We start from the raw sequence: 20,361 nt of genomic DNA on the forward strand, positions 1-20,361 counted from the left end.
TGTGGTGGTAATTTCATAGGTGCCGGGGCGCTGCGAAATGAAAACTCATAAAGTTGTATGACAGAATAATCTTGCTAATGGCCGATGACTTGCAATATACAAAATTTTCGAAATACAAAATAAAGACGGTCTGACGATCCTAATTTCCAAACACCCACTCATTTTGCACAATTTCTGATCCGACATAATTTTTTTTTTGCAAAACTCTACTATCGACATTTTGTTTTGCAGCATTACAAAGTATGAATTTACTTTTCGTGTTGTACTTAACACTACTGCCTGTTGTGTTCTCCCAAACTTGGCACAAGCATGGAACAAGTGAATATTTGATTGGGTCAAGAGCGGATAAAGTCAACAGCTCTTCTGAAGCAGAAACTGCATGTCAAGGATGGAATGCTCATGTAGCCAACGTCAAAACAAACGATACTTTTGATTTTTTGGTGGCTAAGATTGGAAATCTCACTGGCAAGTCTTTTGTCTGGAGTAAACTCACAATTGTAATGCAAACTAATCACTATTTCTTTTAATGTATTGAATAACTCTGGTTTGTAATGCTATGATATCAATTACGTGGATCAGTATACTGATATAGTCCATACAGGTTGTGAGATTCGCAACTGCTTTAAATAATATGTGTACGGTTAAACTAATGTTGTCAAAGTAATCAAGTACTGTCATTTCTTTGAAGAACGACCCTACTCCTATTTCATTGGAGCGAAACGAAATGGGAGAACAAACAACTTTGAGTGGATAGATGGATCTAGAGTTGATAATCCACAGTGGAGGGTGTGGAGGTTTGGGGGTAGGACATTCAGTGAACCAAACAACGACGGTGGACATGAAGATTGTGTGACAATGGGTTGGAGATGGGAACCCGGAGACTTGAGGTGGATGGATTATCCATGCACCGAACCGGCTCGATACATTTGTGAAAGGCGGTCAGGTTAGATACTTTGGGTCAAAAACCATAGCCTATGAAATGACATGAAAAATTACAACTTGTGAATAGATAGTTTTTCTGCAAAAAAACACTGTTTTCTTAATGACATGTTGTCGCAGCAACGACATCGACCACGACGGTTAACACTGCAGCGTTAAGAACAAGTACAACAACAACAACATCCAAGCACGCCAAAGGAAGTACCACGTCTGTTGGGATAGAGTTATCCAGCGGTACCAACGAATTGACCAAGAAAACAACCGTACTGATTACCACGACCGGTAAACCAACAGACACAGTTGTAACAGTCTTATGCACTAGCACAATAAGTATTTATAAATACTGTTGAATATACCCAATTAATTTAAACTACACCCAAAAACAGTGTTTAATTTCCAACCAATATTGTAGCATCCAACAGCACCAACTTATCAGCTATCATGGGTTGGACGTTGGCTTGCATTGCAGTGATTGCCCTAATTTGCATGGTTGGATATCATGTGATGAAGCAAAGACGACAAATAAGGCGAGATCAAAAATTGTTGCTTGTTTATTATCTGAAGAGTAAACACTGTTTTTAGGGTTGTTGGATTGAAAAATCCCACCGAAGTCACATTTGCAGCAGCGGCAGGTGAGTGAACAGTCTACGGTGACCAACGCTTTATTTGCATGTTATATAATTTTTTGTTAATTTGGACGCATTTTTAAACGGCGATGATCTCGATGGTCCATTGTTTAATACACATGTTATTCTGTTCCCCTTCAGAAGTCGATTTTGGTAATCAATTCTTTAGTCTGCTGTGTCTTCGATGTTTTAATCAGCCTGTTAACATGCGTTTTTATTCTTTGTCGAGGTTGACTATATATGCCGAGTGCACTAAAAAATACACGTCACAAGAAAATCATCAACTCATCAACTTGAAATTATGTTTTGTGTTTTTACTTTAATCACTTCTTGTCTCAACATCTGTAGATAACGGACAACCAGACGATGCGTACATTTTGCCACAAGCCATCCCATTGACCAATAACCAACCAACACGGCAGAACCATCCTTCTAACCAACACCAACCAAACCCTGACATCAACCATTACGAAACCACGCAAGATCCTCAATACGTGAACATTAAAACTACAGATGGGAATTCAGAATACATAAATTTCAAGTAAAGTTCCTGAAAACGAAAAACAATTATCACTGCATACTTTCAAAGTTTTAAACCTGTTTGTTGATTTTAATTAAATCATGATTAAAGGGCTTCGATCTTAATAGGTCTCATCAGTGCAGCTATGTTGTGACTTTGAACGACCTTGTCAGCTAAATAGATGACATAGATATTATTGGCTCTATTGCTTGTACTTGTCTTGAAATGTTGGTATTGTGTTTTCATGCTGTAGTTGATTTTTTAATATAAGCCTTCCATCGCTGCATTGCGTCGAACTACTTCCTTATGAGAAGTTCCTCCTGCCAACGTCGTCATCAATTAAGTAAAGCTTGATTGTTACGTAGGAGCCGTGCAGCTTCCCGAACTAATACTCACGCGGTTCTTATGATTGGTATTTACTCACTGCAGCACGAATATCAACTTAGCCATTGTGCCTTGATCCACTACACGTTGATAAACAAAGATTTGCTCTGTTTGTTGTGTACGAGTGAAGTACAAGAATAAAATGTATTTGGGATTTGTGATGCAAAATCTTCCAGTTCGTTTAAAGCAGATCTTGACCTACATACGATTAATTTCAGGACAATCACGTATTTCTATACCCTGCCAGGCCTGTATATTTTGATTTATTTTCTGTTTAGTTGATGAAGAAATGTAATAATCCAGTAATAGACCAAATCAACTCGGAAAACTGTCCTCCGCATTAAACTCATGCGACTGTTTTGCATCTTTGGTCATCGTGATTCACTTGCTGAGTTGAGCAATGGCTTTCATTTCCTATACAGATTCTCGATATGGTAACTGCGTTATGTGTGGAGTTCTGTACAATCGACGCAAAATATGGCCCACATTTGCGTTACATTTAGTTCTGGTTGTTTTTTTTTTGCTCAATCGCGCTTGAGAATATTAAAACCAAAGCCATTGTAGTCACGCTTTCAACGCATTTCCAAGTTGTGATGTCCAACAAAACGACATGGGAAAAAAAGAACTAATTTCCAGTTTAGGTCAATTTCACAAAGGACAATTTAGTAGGAAATACTTGCTGAGCTGGTGGCAGGTGACAAAATTCTAGCCAATGGAAGCAGCGACATTGTAGTTGTGTTATAAACCATGTAATTTGAGCAATCAAGCCATATACATAACTTATGCAACCAAACTAGCTACGTAAATAAACTTAAATTAAACAGGTATTTCTTTTGCAAATGATAAACAAAATCTAAATAAGCATAATTACTTTCAATTAATCAGTAAACAAAGTTAACCTAAACATAAATAACCTATTTAGTGCACTTAGGCAATCCAGCCATTCCTATGTTTATTAATGGAAATTAGTAATGCAAAATTGCGCAAACAATTCCATGAATTGCGCAATCAACGCTGGAAAACTTGGTCTATTTTGTTTGTTTGCCGAATTGCAACCACAGAAAAAGCAAACAAGAACGGATTTCTGGTGGAATACGTTTACGCGGAGGAAGTGCGGTTCACCAATCGTGCGAATCAATGGCAAAGAACGTGTTAATTTTGCAGTGAGGGCTAAGGAGTCATTTCCAGCCGTGTACTTTACGTTAGAATTAGTTTGATGAATTGCTTTTTCACTTTGAACAACCTGGAATAAATTATCCATATCAGCTTTAATCTATTGCCTTTTTGCAATTGTTTGGTAGTCAAAAAACCCAACATGAAAGGACACACCAACCAATCAACGAGCAATTTCAACAACAACATTACGTAAACTCTCCAAGAACCGTGCACTACCAAAACGACACTGATTATGTTAACTTTTAATTAGATTAGGTTTCCATTGTACTCGGCTGAATAGTCGTATAAACCTGCCATAGTCAAAGTGTCATAACTTGAGCCTCCCAAAATACAAAACTTTACAGAAATAGCTGGTGTTTCAAAATGGAATCCTCCAATAATTTTTGTGTTGTTTTGCCAAAATTTATGTAACTAAAGTGACCTTTGTATGGCCTTGGTTGGTATTTGAAATGAGAATTGTTACCCCTAAGCTGCTGCGCTTCGAAGTTGTTGTCACGTGACATGCCTCCGGCTTGTTGCTCGTTGTTGCTGCTGCTGTTTCCCTTCTGTCTGCTCAGTCCTTTATTACCCCGACGCTTTTCTTGCATGCGCTCATTGTAGTACTGATGATGAACCCAGTTGGTGTTTGAAACCTTTACTGATGATTAACATCATTTTAGCTTTGGCTTTCATTTTCAAAGTTATCAACTCCAAATACTTTGCACCCAAGTAACCCCCTACTTTGTACATATCTTGTAGAATGTTTCTTGCAACTTTTTTTTTTTAAAGAAATATTTTCTCTGTAAAGACCCTGTTTTGACATTTTCACGCAGGTATTCTAGTAGTTATCACATGTTGAACCACGAATTTCCGTTTTCCCTTTTTAAGAGAAAAAATCCCCAGTCGTCACTTATCAACAGTGGTTGGCATCTCTCGCGGTAATTGATCGCCTCTCACCTCATAAACTGAAGCGCATTTCAGTGTGTGGTGAACGTAGCAGATGAGCGGAGAACCAAGAAATATATTTACGAGAATTTTCGACGTCAAAATGTCAACAGGCTGGTATTAAGTAAACGTTTTGTTGTCTGGTGTAATAACGTAACACGATAACGCATTCCAACAGCAATTCAAGGATGTAAACAATCCTGTGGGTTAGAAAGTAACTCTTTTGGAAAACGTACTTAAACTTACATGCGAGGTTCACTGCAATCCCTTGAACTTTATAAGCACGTTTGCTCGACTTATTGTTGTCGTGTTACAACACAGATGCCATGCTATTGTGAACCCAGAAGATGTGCAAATAGTAACGCGTTTTCTTGTATGCATTGCACTGTGGTATCGCAGCCTTATAGCATGTATTGCAAGAATGTCGTAAATTGTGTCGTTTTTCTAAGAAGGTTCTGCCATCAGGGTTCATGCAATGAAGCTGTTGGATTTGTTCGTAATGACACAGGTTTTGGTTTGGTTTTATCTGGTTTTGTCGATGATGTGTCATTAGTCGATTGGTTGCTTCAAGATCTTCAGTTCTAACATAGTTTTACATTTCCAACAATATCGTGGTCGAATGTGATGAAGCATCCAAACGCTAGTAATAATCCTCAAAGCGTTTAAACGTCATATCTAAATCCGAAATCTCAAGCGAAAATTTGTTTTCTGGCGTCAAAAACTGAAAAAAAGTTTTTGTCAAACGGATTTTCATTTTCTACGAAAGATCCTGATACTGAGGGTCACATTAAGGTAGCCATGCGTTTTGCTGAGCGCGGTTGAGAATCTTCATCCTGCAAACTATGCCGGATATACCTCCAGCAAAAGTTTTTGGTTTCGATTCACTTCTATGCAGTCATTATTCAACGAAGGTTAGTTGCTCAAGTAAACAATGGGTGTACTGTAACGTAGTAATGATGCGCACAAGCTTGTAGAATCAGACCAGGAAGTTATGTTACCGGTAAGAACCAAGTTAAGGCAGCAAAGCTTTCATTGCGGTACAATATAATGTCTTGTGTTGAGAGGTTTATACCATTAGTTATAGTTCTTTTCAACACATGGTCGGTCAGATTGAACAAATCACAGCCTCTTCAAGCAATGTCAGGCAAATAATCTAAATTTTTAAAATGAGTTTTCAATGCTTTACATAGTTTCTTGTTTATATTTTCTTTAGCCATCAGACCACTATAGGGCAGACATATTGCACTTGGTTTGGACACAAGCGTTAATTATGGTAATTTATCCGGGTATGTGTCGTGTGTTGCTACTGGTATTACCCTTTCTCCCTACTTCTCTTTCAAAAACATGTGCAAGAAGTGGAACTTGTATGTGAGCATCACTAATTTCCTATGTTTATTTATGTAAATTAGTAATGCAAAAAAGTGCAAACAATTCCTTGAATTGCGCAATCAACGCTGGAAAGCTTGGTCTCTTTTGTTTGTTTATCAAATGCAACCACAGAAAAAAAAAAGACTTATTCCGTACATATTTTTAGGTGTTCGATGTCCGACAACAGCGGAACCATTGACCTGCGGAGTATTGGTTCGACCAACGGCACCCCCAGGTGGTCGATCCGCGACCAACCGTGGACTTTCAAATACAATCCATGTGTTGGTTTCACTTCTCCACAGTTCACTGACCTTGCTGTAAGTGCTGGCATGAAACTACACAAACGTTAGTTGCCACACGTGTCACTAAACGTGAGGCAGTTATATTGCTTACATGCTGCGCGCATAAGCAAGAAGGTTGTGTTCGAACAACAATAGGGTTGCCAGAAGTCCTGGCTTTCGCACACATTCCTCGTATGTTGTTGTTAAAATCTCATAGATGACTTAAAACAATATTTCAAAACTGTCAAACAATGTTCAAATATTTGGAAGTTGTTTGCTGCGAACAAAAAAATTCGTGCGAAAGCGAAACTATTGTTGCGTTACGTCATAGAAGGTGCTTTGGTCTTGCGAGTGCTGACAGCCTCATGCGTTTAGGAATGGAAAAAATTGTAAAACTGGTTTAGTATAGTATTGCATTAAATAGGGGACAACAGCAGAAGTCAATTTGTGTAAACAAACAACGTCTCTCTTCAATGTAATGGCAGAGGGAACGACGTAAGTTTGAAGCCTGTATACATTTTAATGCAGGTTCACCAGCGAAACAACACAAACCCTGCAGAGGAATTCGACCTCGGTGTTCAAACAAGCGAAACGTTTGTAACTGATTTTCAAGGGGCTGTTTCCATCACATACCGTTCAAAAGACAAATTCAGGTAATATTCACATCTGCTTCTCTCCATTAAATTAATAGCTTGGTTTTCATGTTTTAATCATTCATGTTTCAAGTATTTTATTCGTTGGAAACACTAGGCAGCTAATGTTTCGTTGTAGATTCCTTTTATGTTGATATAACTAAAGCGCATCATTACAAACCTCACCACGATATTTTAAACAAAATTTAGCTTGTTAACATTTGGAAATGATAATATTTTGTACTGCGGTTGCTTAGATCCTTTTGATAGTGCAATATATGTTGTAAATAAATGCAAAACATTTGGGATTCGGAACCACACTATTCTGTGCATAAACCGCCATATGTGTCTTTCGGTTAAAACATTCTCACGGGTTTTTAATCAAACTTTATTGTTTTTAGACTTACTCGTGTTTTTCTGGTTTGCGAACCCGCTGTCACCGACCATAATCTGCGGTTCATCGGTGAACTCGTAATAACCGAATACGTAAGCTCAATAAGCGACCTCCATGTGTATATCATTGGTTTAACTTCTCACTTCCCACCAACATTTCCTTTGAATATAAATTTCTCAAATACATCAATGTCTGGGAAACCCGATCTATACGAGTTCAAAGCACAGAGGTTTCATAAATCGACGTTTTTTATTTACGTTGCAGTATTTCATCTTAACAAGTCCCTGCGCGTGTCCAGGGGCTTGTGACGTCAAAGGAATTATTCGTAAGTCTCTGTATTTCTTTTTAAAGCAATTCAAAGGGCATTACCTTTAAACCACATCCGTCTTAGACTTTACCTCAATAAATCACCGCTGATAGATTGTAAACATTCTCAATGCAAATGAAGTAATGGTTTTGAAACAAAGTCAAAAACAAAAGAGTGTCGTCGTCGACATATAGTGGCTAGCAAGTAAACAACTTGCTAAGCGACCTTCACAATTACAACCCATAATGCTCAGAATATTGCAGCTGAGTTCGCCATTGCAGTAGGGCGATCCTACCTTGCTATGTCACACAACATGAGACACTTTTTTTAACTTGCGCAATTAATTTCTGCCTTAAATTTTAACTTAAATTACTCTTTACGTTACATATGCCACACTATCACTCTGATAAATCTTACAAAAGTATTTGCGGCTTCAGTTAGAAGCATATTTGCATTATATAACATGACCATTAACCGTACCTAATTTGAATCCTCCCCAATTTACAGAAGAGACAACAACAAAAGCTGAAACAACAACAAAAGTTGCAGCAATAGCTACAGCAACAGCGTCAGATGTCCTACTGAAGCACTCAACAGAAGTAGAAAACAGAAATACAGCACAAACCCAAGGTAAACGTAGAACAGGAAACAACAAATATTGGATTTGGTGTAACGATTGCAAAAACAGAGATATTGCTTTTCCAAAGTAAACTACACACATTTTGTTTAAATTTGAATGAAATGTGGGACATATGTAACTAAAAGACGATATTTTATTTTTCTGTGATATTTTTCAGCTATTAGTGGGCTAATTTACTGGAAAACGCTGGCCATCATTGGTTGGGTGATTGCTGGTGTTTCCGTAACTGTGACCTTGTGCATTACTATCTTCTGCGTAACATCACAAAAATCCAATAGAAGGTAATTAATTGGAAGGCTAACTGTGTCGTTTTGTATGGTGTCAGTTACGTAATGGTGACAAATTTATACACGGTGCTACATTAAAACAACTTTGACAAACTTGCGATTAACTCCTTCACACAGCATGTTATATTTGCAGACCCGTCCTTTCCGAGGAATCCAAAAGACAGACAGGCATGTTTTATATAAGTTTTTTATTATAATTGAAGTGGGTTTGAGGATAAATGTTAAAGTTACTCGTGCTCCATGACTTTAACTCATAGTTTGAAACCAGGAAACCAGTTTGCCATTAATCATCATTGATCATCATGGTGTTTAAGCTTTATAAAAAATATATATCTGTTACAAATGTTGATTACAACGGATTTCTGGTGGAATACTTTTGCGCGGAAGGTACGGTTCACCAATCGCGCGAAACAATGGCAAAGTTCGTGTTTCAGTTTCGCAGTGAAAGCTTCAAAACATTTCCAGGCACCTACTATACGTTAGAATCATTTTGATGAATCGCTTTGCCACTTTAAACAACAAGGAATGAATTATCCATATCAGCTTTAATCTATTGCCTTTTTGCAATTGTTAGGTAGCCAAAAAGCCCAACATGCAAGGACACACCAACCAACCAACGAGCAGTTTCAACAACCACATTACGTGAACTCTCCAAGAACCGTGCACTACCAAAACGACACTGATTATGTTAACTTTTAATTAGATAAGGTTTCCATTGTACTCGGTTGAATAGTCGTATAAACCTGCCATAGTCAAAGTGTCATAATTTGAGCCTCCCAAAATACATAACTTTACAGAAATAGCTGGTGTTTCAAAATGGAATCCTCCAATATTTTTGTGTTGTTTTGCCAAACTTTATGCAACTAAAGTGACCTTTGTATGGCCTTGGTTGGTATTTTAAATGAGAATTGTAACCCTTACTTTGTAAATATCTTGTAGAATGTTTCTTGCAATATTTATTGAATGAAATATTCTCTGTAAAGACCCTTCTGCTTCTGCAACTTTTATTCCGCAAAAAAGGTTTTCCTGAAACATTTTCTTGGATGCATTGTACTGTGGTATCGTGGCCTCATAGCATTTATTGCAAGAATGTCGTTTATCCTGGTGTTATTTTGACTGAAAAAGTGTTCGTAGTTATGTTTCCCGTAATACAACAGGTAAAGCGAAAAAATTACTTTCGTTATATTATCGCGTTGTGACACTGACGCTTTGGAAAGGAATTACGTAAAACAGGAGAAAGGGTTTTTCCCGAGCACGTCATTAACGGATTTGTGTCGATGATGTGTTACCTGGGAAAAGTGAAAGATGACGTGACTACAGGGTTAAACCACGACGTTTAACGTTGTTTGTAATCAAGCAGTATGGGTTATACGAAACGTTGGCTAATAAACAAAATCAGCACATTGATTTTACCGTAACATAAACCTTCGTTTTAAATGAACCTGTTTAGAACTTAGATTCGATATTTGTTTTAACATCATAAACGTTGGCTTCATACGTTCCAAGGTTCAACAACATAAAGAATGTGGTCGATTTAATTTTCACAAGCGACAAGGAGACACGTAAAGATTTCTATCCTTCACTGTGCAACGGGTTGAACAGACCCTTGTTTGCGGTTTACAGAAGAGTGAAGCGAATGTATGACAAAAGAAACTATAAAGGAAAGTGAGTAAAACTTTTGGAAACATTTTATTTGTAGGTTTCTCATCAATAAACTTCCAACAATAATTTAGAAATGTTTTTTTAGCAATCTTACTTGTGTTTATTTTAATTGATGGATATGTATTGCTTTGTCTTGGTATTTGTGAAATAAATTTGCAAATCACGGATACTAGAAAAGTAACAGACAACCATAATGCGTGCATCACACTTGTTGGTATGGCAACGCAATAAAAGGTGTCCCGTTTGTCAGATACTCTGAAGAGGAGGTTAACAAACTGAAGGAGTTGCGGAAAATGTACGGGCACGATTGGTCGGTTATTGGACAGGAACTCGGTCGTAGTTCGGATTCAGTTAAAGACCGATGTCGTCTGATCAAAGACGATCTAACTACAGGTTAGGAATATCCATTTTTTGTTTCGTCACAAACGCGCTTTGTTAGCTTTCGTTTTTTTTTGCTAAAGTAACTGTGGTTGAGATTGGTGACTTTGTGGTGGCATGTAACACAGAAAATATTGTGACCGCCTCAATTACAATTCCGTTTAGTAGGCTTCGCTTGTCCGGGACATTTCGTGGGCCACCTTCAGTTTGACTGAATTGAAGCTCGCGCGAGTCTGATGCTAATCTAGAACGAAATCGCTCACAGATCGATAACCTTAATATCTTTGTCCACGGTGTTCGTGAAATTAGCGAAAATTTCGTCGGTTCTTCATACTTTCCGATATCCAATAACCGGCAATACTGTGGTAATCCTAATGAAAGTTCTTGACTTTCTCTTTTTGTGCGATTTACTAACCAGGGATGGGCGAACGTATTGTAAACTCGCATTCCAGAAATAGGTTGGCCACTGGGTCACGTGAGTAAAAATGCACAAACAGTTTTGACGCAAGTTCGTGAACTGCCCCGTTTACAATAATTCACAACAATTTAGTGTAAACGTTGCAACCGTAAAAAAACAGGCAATGAAAAAATTTAATTTAACTGTTGTGTAAACACCGTTCTGAATCGCCATCAGTTTACACCAATTCCGGACGGGTCAGACTGAATAACGCAAGGAACCAGATTGGTCCGCGGACCGTAGCTTGCCCCTGTGTGCTATAAACGCGTGAAATATTGCTGTGTTCAGGTCGTTGGACGTCTATGGAGGAGAGCAAGCTTGACTTTGCTGTTCACGCCGTCACCAACACCAGCTTAGGCGAATCTGTTACTGACGGTGTTTCCTGGCCCCTGGTCGCAGAAATTGTAAGTATTTGACCACATAATCAGCTTTACGGTAGACCTACACCAAAGCTAGAAACCATCTGTGCTTATCTCTATATAGATGCCGCCAGTTTTGTCATTTAAAAGCTCTAATAAGTTACATAATTGAATATACATGGTCGAAAGACATGTGACTGGAATTTTGCCGGTTTTCACAAAGTTCAATTCTTTTCACATTAAATGAATTTCTTTCCAGTATTGAGCGAATACTTTTACACCATTTTCTTTGCACTTTAGTTTAGGTTTTTGTAAAATCACAGGACCGGAAAAGCTGTTAGAAATTTTAATTACTCCGCAATTGCAGAACGAACAACTGACTTAGAATAAACTGAGTGTAACAGTGAGCTGTACGACCATGAACTGATATTAACTTTCTCAGGTGAAAACACGCACTGAGAAGCAATGCCGGACTAAATGGTTGAATTACTTGAACTGGAAGCGAATGCAGGGAGACCCGTGGACGAAGAACGATGACAAACTTCTCGTGGCAAAGTACGTTATTGGTTGAGACGATTTTGTTATGATTTAGAGGCAATACTTTATTGTAACTGGTGTATTGACCCCGCATGTACTACCAGCCTTTTGGGAATCACTGCTTTACATCATGGCAAAAAAACACATTTTCAACCGCTTGTGTCGAAAACGCGTATACGTTTCCTTAGAAAGGTTTTGATCGTTCATCACTGTTTACGTTAAAACTTATATACGAGATATTTGTTCGCAGAATATCTGATACCGACGTTGGAGAGGAGAATGAGGTGGATTGGTCGGGCATGTGTGGGGATTGGAAAAGCGCACGATCTCCACAGTGGCTTCGACTCAAGTGGAACGGATTAAAAAAGTTGATGCCGGAAAACGAGTCGGAAAATTTCACTTTTAAAGGTAAGTTACAGTCAGTTCAAGAATTTCTTGTTGGTTGCTATAACGTATACAAATTGACGCTGATTAAATTTTGTTGGGGTTCTGTCTTGCTACGTCGCATTTAGAACGAAGCAATAGAAAATCTTTAAATCCGTGATCTAATCTGTTTGTAGCTTGTGAGTTGGTTTTGCATCGAAATTTAAAACGTAATAACTTGACGTCATCGTTTTATGTCTATTAGAGACTGTGACGTATCTTAAAAATCACTTCTCCGCTTCGAATCCAACCAGAACATGGGAAAAAACGAAAAAACCTTCCTCCGATCGTCTGAAGCAAATCCACGGGAAGCAACACAAAATTAGTGCCGCAGATTTGCGTAAGTTCGAGATTTGCATCAAGATGAATGGCCAACTTTATGTTTTCTAAATTATTGCTGAATGCTGCCGGGCATGTTTTCTTGCTGCAATACGGATACTGATGAAGGCTGCTGCATGGTGGCCGAAACGTTGTTACAGTGAAATGGATGTTTTCCGTTACAATCCCTGGACAAAAATTTGATGCAAATAGATTCCATGCTAAATAAGATTTTTCCATTTTTATTTCAATTACTTGCATCCCACGGTTCGATAAACGCGAGTCCGTTTTAAGATTTCAACGGATTTGAAACGTAAAAATGTAGCATCTTCTTTGATAAAACTTCGCACGAAAAAAGCACATCCCTATTTAACAAAATATACACGTTAAAAAGTACAGACAAAAACGTGTTTTAATTTTCGAATTGATTTACAAGAAAGATTAATTCCTTTGCGCTTTGTGGTCTGGATGGCACGCAAACATGTTCTACTGATTGTAAGCTTGCAATAAACCTTGATCAACAACTTGGGTGATTTTGAGTTAATTTAACCGTGAAATTGTACAGGAGCACTTCGTAGCAATGGAGTCCACATTCTGAGCAAAGAGGAACTTGAACAAGACGACAGTGGGAACATCACCACCAGCGTGATCAGCCAATCGGAAGACACTACGTCAGCGCCACTCTTCATACAAACCAACGACCCCGACCACTTGGTGTCGCAAGAGCTCCTTGAATCGTCCACGAATGTGGGGAGTCCCCATGACAGATTTCGTCTTCTCTCGGTAAAGTATGACGTCACGTCGTGTGTTTTCAAATTAACGGCGATTTGTGGAACTCCATATGCGACCCATGTGTATTGGAGTCGATACGTTGTTTTTATATCCGTTTTTTCCCTTTTGTCCGAGTCGGGAGAGTGTTTTATTGGGTAATGAAACGCAATGAAATGTTGGGTTTGGAAATAAGACCAGGCCTACTTGCACGTAGCTTGTTGTTAATTGATATTTGCACTCAAGTCTGCTACGTCGGCTGCTTTCTGTTCAACAATTTCCTGTTGTTTATACAACATGTCGCTGTTTAAATTAAGCTTAGGATCCAGTCATTCCACCTTCTATTTAAAATTTTGGCGACAAAAAACAGCCCAATTCCTTCATTCGTTGATGATGTTTTAATTCAATGATTTTCTAAACAACTTGTGTGTGTTTCAGGATGCAAACGACGGGAGCAACAAACCTCAATTTAACGAATGTGAGTCTTTGTTATAGAAAATTGTTCATTGCAAACCATCATTGATGTCACTGAAATTCTGTCAGTTTGTGTCTGTCATTAATTAGATTTTGATAACTGTCGTCTGACTTATTCAACCGTTTGCTAACTTTATGAAATGGCCGGATAGTTTGGAAACACACGTCAAGATATGAAGAACTCCAACTAAATAATTATGACTAGATAATTAGGATCATTTTATTTTCCTTTCTATTCGGCAGCTCTCATATGCGATGGAGGTGGGAGCCAACTTCCTCTTGGAACTTACAGAATTACCTCCACCTCATCCGATGGAATTTACATCATACAAGCGGCAGATACATCGTCCAGTGACGTAAGTACAATACATACAGTGTGTAGGATACAGGTCGGTAATGTTAAGAGTGAATATCCCGGGTCAAATCAGTAGCGGTTTAATTGACTTTTTCCGCTTGGCCATGTGTTGACCTTCACACGTCCTCGTGCAAACAAAGTTGTTCTTATGTTCCAATAAGGAAGCCTAAACATTCGTAGGTATGTAAAAACTTAATTTGACTTTCAACGTTTAGTGTTTACGTCATCTCAGATTATTTTGTTGCCATGTTTTAAATAAATTTTTTAACAAGCAACCACATATTAATTATGGCCGTCGAACTTATCCCACGGAAGCAGAATTTCTGTTCTCACTGAAAACTTAGATATTCTTCGTTTACTCTGGGCTGCAGACACCAGTCGTTAGCGTGAACACTTTGCTGGAACCACACAAAAACCACAACCTTGCCACAATTTATCTCGACTAAATCTGCAAATTCCTCACCAACAGGAAGTGACGTTAACGACTGATGACGATCGTTCCATAATTCATATCAGCATGTTACCATTGTTCCTCAACTATTTAAACTATAAGTGATGGTGAACAAGGTGGTTCAAAATAATTCAGCAATTACATGTTTATGCCAAAAAACTTTTCGCCATGTTTCATCGGTATCTGCAGTGACGTCATATGTAATGACGTATATATTTTTCCAGTTTATTTAACGGAGTCTTCAGACATTCCCGTGTTAGGAAGTGTGGCTCATGACGTCACAATCGGATCTCCTGGTCACAACGATTCAAACTCGTGTTGTTTACAAGAGGAATTAAGCCCGCTTGCAGGTTGGTCAATTTTACACGAGGAATTAAGCCCGCTTGCAGGTTGGTCAATTTTACACGTTGGTACCCTAAGTTGAAGTGGCTGCCCAAGTGCAGTTCACCACATACAGTAAACCCCGGTTTAACCTCGTTCTGATTTGGAATCCTTTCTGCCCAAGACATCCTTGTGACTTGCAGACGAAAATTCACAAGTGTTGGCAACGTTTCGCACTACTTACAGTAAGCGCTGGAGGGTACACCAGACAATTGACTATGACGTCATACGGGCATTGATAATTGGGGTTATTTTGTCAATGGAGTGATTGCCATGTTATTTCCTCGCGTCTTTCCTCCCAACAATGCTGTTCACGCCTTGCGTTAGTTATTTTCTACAGTCGAATTCGTTACCTAATATGAATTATACGGTTTCACAAACACATCCGGTAACCTGCACTTACGTCTGTTGTGTGACACACCAGTGCAGTAATAACCAATATATACATGGGTACAAGGTTTTTTAGTTTACGTTTGTGCGATTGCGGCAATCGAATTAGGATGCAAAGCAAGCAGCTGCAAATCATTTGCTTTCTCAATTTGATCCGAATTCAGAATCTGAAATAATTAAGCCGGTTTACCCTAAAAAAATGTTGTAAATCCAGCCAAATTAGGCAAATATCCGGATTAGCCGAATTTAGTAAATTTGTTGTGTTAGCTTCTTGCGACATTACGACTAAAAGTGTTCATAAAACTTATAGATCTTCCACTTATAATTGTATTTGGTCTCACAGGTTTGTTGAATTAAACGTCTTATGAAGGTTTCTAGGGTGGCCTTGGTTATTGTAAGGTTACCATGTATTATTATTTCATGTAGCTGAAAAGTAAATTCTGTTTTTTGTGCAGAAAACCTCCTGTGACGTGTCGGGGAAAACCCTTTCTCCAGTTTCTCAAGTTTACCTTCTCTTCATCATGACGTAACTACTTCCCGAAGCGTCAGTGTGCTTTGTGATGCAATAATGTCAATTGTTTTTTCAATTATTTGTTTGTTTTTTGTCATCCTTGAACAAAATGATATTTGTGCGCCCGTACATTGACGTAATAATTAAGGGTGTGAACTTGGCGAATTGTTTTGCTTCAAAGTCTGCAAAAGTTGTGAACGTTTTCCAACAATATCAAAGCCGTCCATCACAGTAAGGTAACCGAGTCTGTTCGTTTGGCTGCAGCCTCCAATCTGGAATATTTCCTCCACGTCTTTCCTCCCAACAAACGTTTTCGGTTTCTTTGAAAGTAACAAAGTTTGGTATCCCAATGAACAATGGGTGTACTGTGACGTAATAATGACGCGCATAAGTTTGCAGTATCAGGCCAGGAAGCTATACAAAGAGCTAGTATATGACAGCAAAGCTTTTTGATGCGATGCAGTACAATGCCTGGTGTTGAGAGGTTTATAACGTTAGTTAAAGTGATTTTTTACTATATGCTGTAAGACTGAACTGGATTAATTAAATTGCTTTTCCAATACAGATTAAGTTAATAGATGCCAGGGTATTATTGCCAAGCATAATGCTAATCTATATTTATGTAAAAAGCATTTAATGTAGATTTTCGATTCAATTAGTTTTCCATCGTGGTGCAGTTACATTAAATAAAAAGTGTCGTTTCCACCAAGTTCAGATTTGGGTCTAAATAATAAAGTTAAACCACCTCAAAACAAAGCAATAAACAATTCGCATATGTACGAGACGGAATAATTTTGTTGGTTTCCTCTACGGATAGCCATGGATGTGGTGGTAATTTCATAGGTGCCGGGGCGCTGTGAAATGAAAACTCAAAAAGTTGTATGACAGAATAATCTTGCTGATGGCCGATGACTTGCACTATACAAAATTTTCGAAATACAAAATAAAGACGGTCTGACGATCCTAATTTCCAAACACCCACTCATTTTGATCCGACATAATTTTTTTTTTTTGCAAAACTCTACTATCGACATTTTGTTTTGCAGCATTACAAAGTATGAATTTACTTTTCGTGTTGTACTTAACACTACTGCCTGTTGTCTTCTCCCAAACTTGGCACAAGCATGGGACGAGGGAGTATTTGATTGGGTCAAGGGCGAATAAAGTCAACAATTATTCTGAAGCAGAAACTGCATGTCAAGGATGGAACGCTCATGTAGCCAACGTCAAAACAAACGATATTTTTCATTTTTTAGTGGCTAAGATTGGAAATCTCACTGGTAAGTCTTTTGTCTGGAGTAAACTCACAATTGTAATGCAAACTAATCACTATTTCTTTTAATGTATTGAATAACTCTGGTTTGTAATGCTATGATATCAATTACGTGGATCAGTATACTGATATAGTCCATACAGGTTGTGAGATTCAAAACTGCTTTAAATCATATGTGTACGGTTAAACTAATGTTGTCAAAGTAATCAAGTACTGTCATTTCTTTGAAGAACGACCCTACTCCTATTTCATTGGAGCGAAACGAAATGGGAGTACATACAACTTTGAGTGGACAGATGGATCTAGAGTTGATAATCCACAGTGGAGGGTGTGGAGGGTTGGGGGTAGGACAATCAGTGAACCAAACAACGACGGTGGACATGAAGATTGTGTGACAATGGGTTGGAGATGGGAACCCGGAGACTTGAGGTGGATGGATTATCCATGCACCGAACCAGCTCGATACATTTGTGCAAGGCGGTCAGGTTAGATACTTTGGGTTAAAAACCATAGCCTATGAAATGACATGAAAACTTACAACTTGTGAATAGATAGTTTTTTCTGCAAATAAACACTGTTTTCCTGATGACATGTTGTTGCAGCAACGGCAGCTACCACGACGGTTATCACTGCAGTGTTAAGCACAAGTACAACAACAACAACCAAGCAAATCACAGGAAGTACCACGTCTGTTGCGATTGAGTTATCCAGCGGGACAAACAAATTGACCAAGGAAACAACCGAACTAATTACCACGACCGGTAAACCAACAGACACAGTTGTAACAGTCTTATGCACTAGCACAATAAGTATTTATAAATACTGTTGAGTATAACCAATTAATCATCCATTTAAATTTTTCATAAACTACACCCAAATACAGTGTTTATTTCCAACCAATATTGTAGCATCCAACAGCACCAACTTATCAGCTATCATTGGTTGGACGTTGGCTTGCATTGCAGTGATTGCCCTAATTTGCATGGTTGGATATCATGTGATGAAGCAAAGACGAAAAGCAAGGCAAGATCGAAATTGTTGTTTGTTCATTATCTGAAGAGTAAACACTGTTTTTAGGGTTGTTGGATTGGAAAATCCCACCGAAGTCACATTTGCAGCAGAGGCAGGCGAGTAAACAGACTATGGTTCGTTACGCTTTATTTGCATGTTATATAATTATTTGTTAATTTGGACGCATTTTCAAACGGCGATGATCTCGGTGGTCTATTATCTAATACACAAGTTATTCTGTTCCCCTTCAGATGTCAATCTGGATAATTGATTGTTCAGTCTGCCGTGTGTGCGATGTTTTTAGACAGCCTGTAAACATGCGTTTTTATTCTTTTCCGAGGTTGACTTTACAAGCCGAGTGCACTAAAAAATACACGTCACAAGAAAATCATAAACTCATCAACTTGAAATTAGGTTTTGCGTTTTTACTTTAATCACTTCTTGTCTCAACATCTGTAGATAACGGACAACCAGACGATGCGTACATTTTGCCACAAGCCATCCCAATGACCAATAACCAACCAACACGGCAGAACCATCCTTCCAACCAACCAAACCCAGACATCAACCATTACGAAACCACGCAAGATCCTCAATACGTGAATATTAAAACTACTGATGGGAATTCAGAATACATGGATTTCAAGTAAAGTTCCTGAAAACGAAAAACAATTATCACTGCATACTTTCAAAGTTTTAAACATGTTTGTTGATTTTAATTAAATCATGATTAAAGGGCTTCGATCCTAATAGGTGCAGCTATGTTGTGACTTTGAACGACCTTGTCAGCTAAATAGATGACATAGACATTATTGGCTCTATTGCTTGTACTTGTCTTGAAATGTTGGTATTGTGTTTTTATGATGTATAGTTCTTTTTTTTTCACGTAAGCCTTTCTTCGCTGCATTTCGTCGAACTACTTCCTTATGAGAAGTTCCTCCTTTCCATGTCGTCATCAATTAAGTAAAGTTCAATTGTTACGTAGGAGCCGTGCGGCTTCCTGAAGTATATTATGACCCTTAAGACTGGTATTTACTCACTGCAGCACGAATATCAAATTTGCCATTGTGCCCTGGTCCCACCGTCATCTTGAAACAAAAACCTTTGTTCTGTTTGTTGCGGACGAGTGAATTACGAGAATAAAATGTATTTGGGATTTGTGATGCAAGAACTCGTTTGAAGCAGATCTTGACCTACTTACGATTAATTTCAGGACAATCACGTATTTCTTTACCCTGCCAGGCCTGTATAGTTTGATTTATTTTCTGTTTAGTTGATGAAGAAATGTAATAATCCAGTAATAGACCAAATCAACTCGGAAAACTGTCCTCCGCATTAAACTCATGCGACTGTTGTGCATCTTTGGTCATCGTGATTCACTTGCTGAGTTGAGCAATGGCTTTTATTTCCTACACAGATTCTCCATACGGTAACTGTGTTATGTGTGGAGTTCTGTACGATCGACACAAAATATGGCCCACATTTGCGTTACATTTAGTTCTGGTTGTTACTTTTGCTCAACCGCGCGTGAGAATATTAAAACCAAAGCCATTGTAATCACGCTTTCAACGCATTTCCAAGTTGTGATGCCCAACAAAACGACATAGGAAAAAAGAACTTTAGGTCAATTTCACAAAGGACAATTTAGTAGGAAATACTTGCTGAGCTGGTGGCAGGTGACAAAATTCTAGCCAGTAGAAGCAGCGACATTTTGGTTCTGCTATAAACCATGTAATTTGAGCAATCAAGCCATATAGATAACTTATGCAACCAAACTAGCTACGTAAATAAACTTAAATTAAACACAGGTAGTTCCTTGGTAAATAAGAAATAAGGTCAAATTAAATACAGGTATTTCTTTTGCAATTGATAAACAAAATTTAAATAATCATAATTACTTTCAATTAATCAGTAAACAAAGTCAACCTAAACATAAATAACCTATTTAGTGCACTTAGTCAATCCAGCCATATAAATAACTGACGTATTCGACCAAATCGGTAAGCAACTTCAAGTTGCACAACAACTCCATACAAGGTATCAATATTTTTAGGTGTTCGATGTCCGACAACAGTGGAACCATTGACCTGAGAAGTATTGGTTCGACCAACAGCACCCCCAGGTGGACGATAAGC

General features: G+C 38.3%; 3 protein-coding genes across 3 annotated transcripts; all 3 read left to right on the forward strand.

Moving 5' to 3' along the window:
- The first annotated feature begins 235 nt into the window (after positions 1–235).
- On the forward strand, positions 236–2,545 carry LOC145911243 (uncharacterized). The gene is made up of 6 exons (XM_082998523.1): positions 236–465; positions 689–943; positions 1,060–1,221; positions 1,352–1,466; positions 1,522–1,571; positions 1,914–2,545. Exons 1-6 carry the CDS (start codon positions 243–245, stop codon positions 2,108–2,110), a joined length of 1,002 nt encoding a protein of 333 aa, XP_082854649.1. The 5' UTR covers positions 236–242; the 3' UTR covers positions 2,111–2,545.
- Positions 2,546–5,666: 3,121 nt separating this feature from the next.
- Positions 5,667–15,971, forward strand: LOC145890642 (uncharacterized). Its single transcript, XM_082981769.1, has 22 exons — positions 5,667–5,713; positions 6,104–6,254; positions 6,747–6,871; positions 7,252–7,336; positions 7,509–7,569; positions 8,059–8,181; positions 8,349–8,472; positions 8,612–8,650; positions 9,057–9,165; positions 9,696–9,799; positions 9,985–10,143; positions 10,391–10,533; positions 11,264–11,379; positions 11,777–11,889; positions 12,122–12,279; positions 12,500–12,634; positions 13,178–13,395; positions 13,819–13,858; positions 14,098–14,210; positions 14,679–14,761; positions 14,796–15,010; positions 15,887–15,971. Exons 1-22 carry the CDS (start codon positions 5,667–5,669, stop codon positions 15,898–15,900), a joined length of 2,475 nt encoding a protein of 824 aa, XP_082837895.1. The 3' UTR covers positions 15,901–15,971.
- Positions 15,972–16,999: 1,028 nt separating this feature from the next.
- Positions 17,000–19,302, forward strand: LOC145911286 (uncharacterized). Its single transcript, XM_082998578.1, has 6 exons — positions 17,000–17,222; positions 17,446–17,700; positions 17,818–17,976; positions 18,124–18,238; positions 18,293–18,342; positions 18,686–19,302. Exons 1-6 carry the CDS (start codon positions 17,000–17,002, stop codon positions 18,874–18,876), a joined length of 993 nt encoding a protein of 330 aa, XP_082854704.1. The 3' UTR covers positions 18,877–19,302.
- Positions 19,303–20,361: the final 1,059 nt, after the last annotated feature.

The sequence above is a fragment of the Ascidia mentula genome, chromosome 1 (genome assembly GCF_947561715.1).
Source record: "Ascidia mentula chromosome 1, kaAscMent1.1, whole genome shotgun sequence".
NCBI classification, from domain to species: domain Eukaryota; kingdom Metazoa; phylum Chordata; class Ascidiacea; order Phlebobranchia; family Ascidiidae; genus Ascidia; species Ascidia mentula.

Excerpts from the sequence above, each read along its gene's own strand:
- LOC145890642 (XM_082981769.1), top strand. The coding sequence starts at position 5,667 with ATGGTCGGTCAGATTGAACAAATCACAGCCTCTTCAAGCAATGTCAG. Across the intron at positions 10,144-10,390 it reads AAAAGAAACTATAAAGGAAA|ATACTCTGAAGAGGAGGTTA; the intron begins GTGAGTAAAACT and ends CCCGTTTGTCAG. Across the intron at positions 13,396-13,818 it reads ACAGATTTCGTCTTCTCTCG|GATGCAAACGACGGGAGCAA; the intron begins GTAAAGTATGAC and ends TGTGTGTTTCAG.
- LOC145911243 (XM_082998523.1), top strand. The coding sequence starts at position 243 with ATGAATTTACTTTTCGTGTTGTACTTAACACTACTGCCTGTTGTGTTC. Across the intron at positions 1,222-1,351 it reads CGTACTGATTACCACGACCG|CATCCAACAGCACCAACTTA; the intron begins GTAAACCAACAG and ends CCAATATTGTAG. Across the intron at positions 1,572-1,913 it reads CACATTTGCAGCAGCGGCAG|ATAACGGACAACCAGACGAT; the intron begins GTGAGTGAACAG and ends CAACATCTGTAG.
- LOC145911286 (XM_082998578.1), top strand. The coding sequence starts at position 17,000 with ATGAATTTACTTTTCGTGTTGTACTTAACACTACTGCCTGTTGTCTTC. Across the intron at positions 17,223-17,445 it reads TAAGATTGGAAATCTCACTG|AACGACCCTACTCCTATTTC; the intron begins GTAAGTCTTTTG and ends ATTTCTTTGAAG. Across the intron at positions 17,977-18,123 it reads CGAACTAATTACCACGACCG|CATCCAACAGCACCAACTTA; the intron begins GTAAACCAACAG and ends CCAATATTGTAG.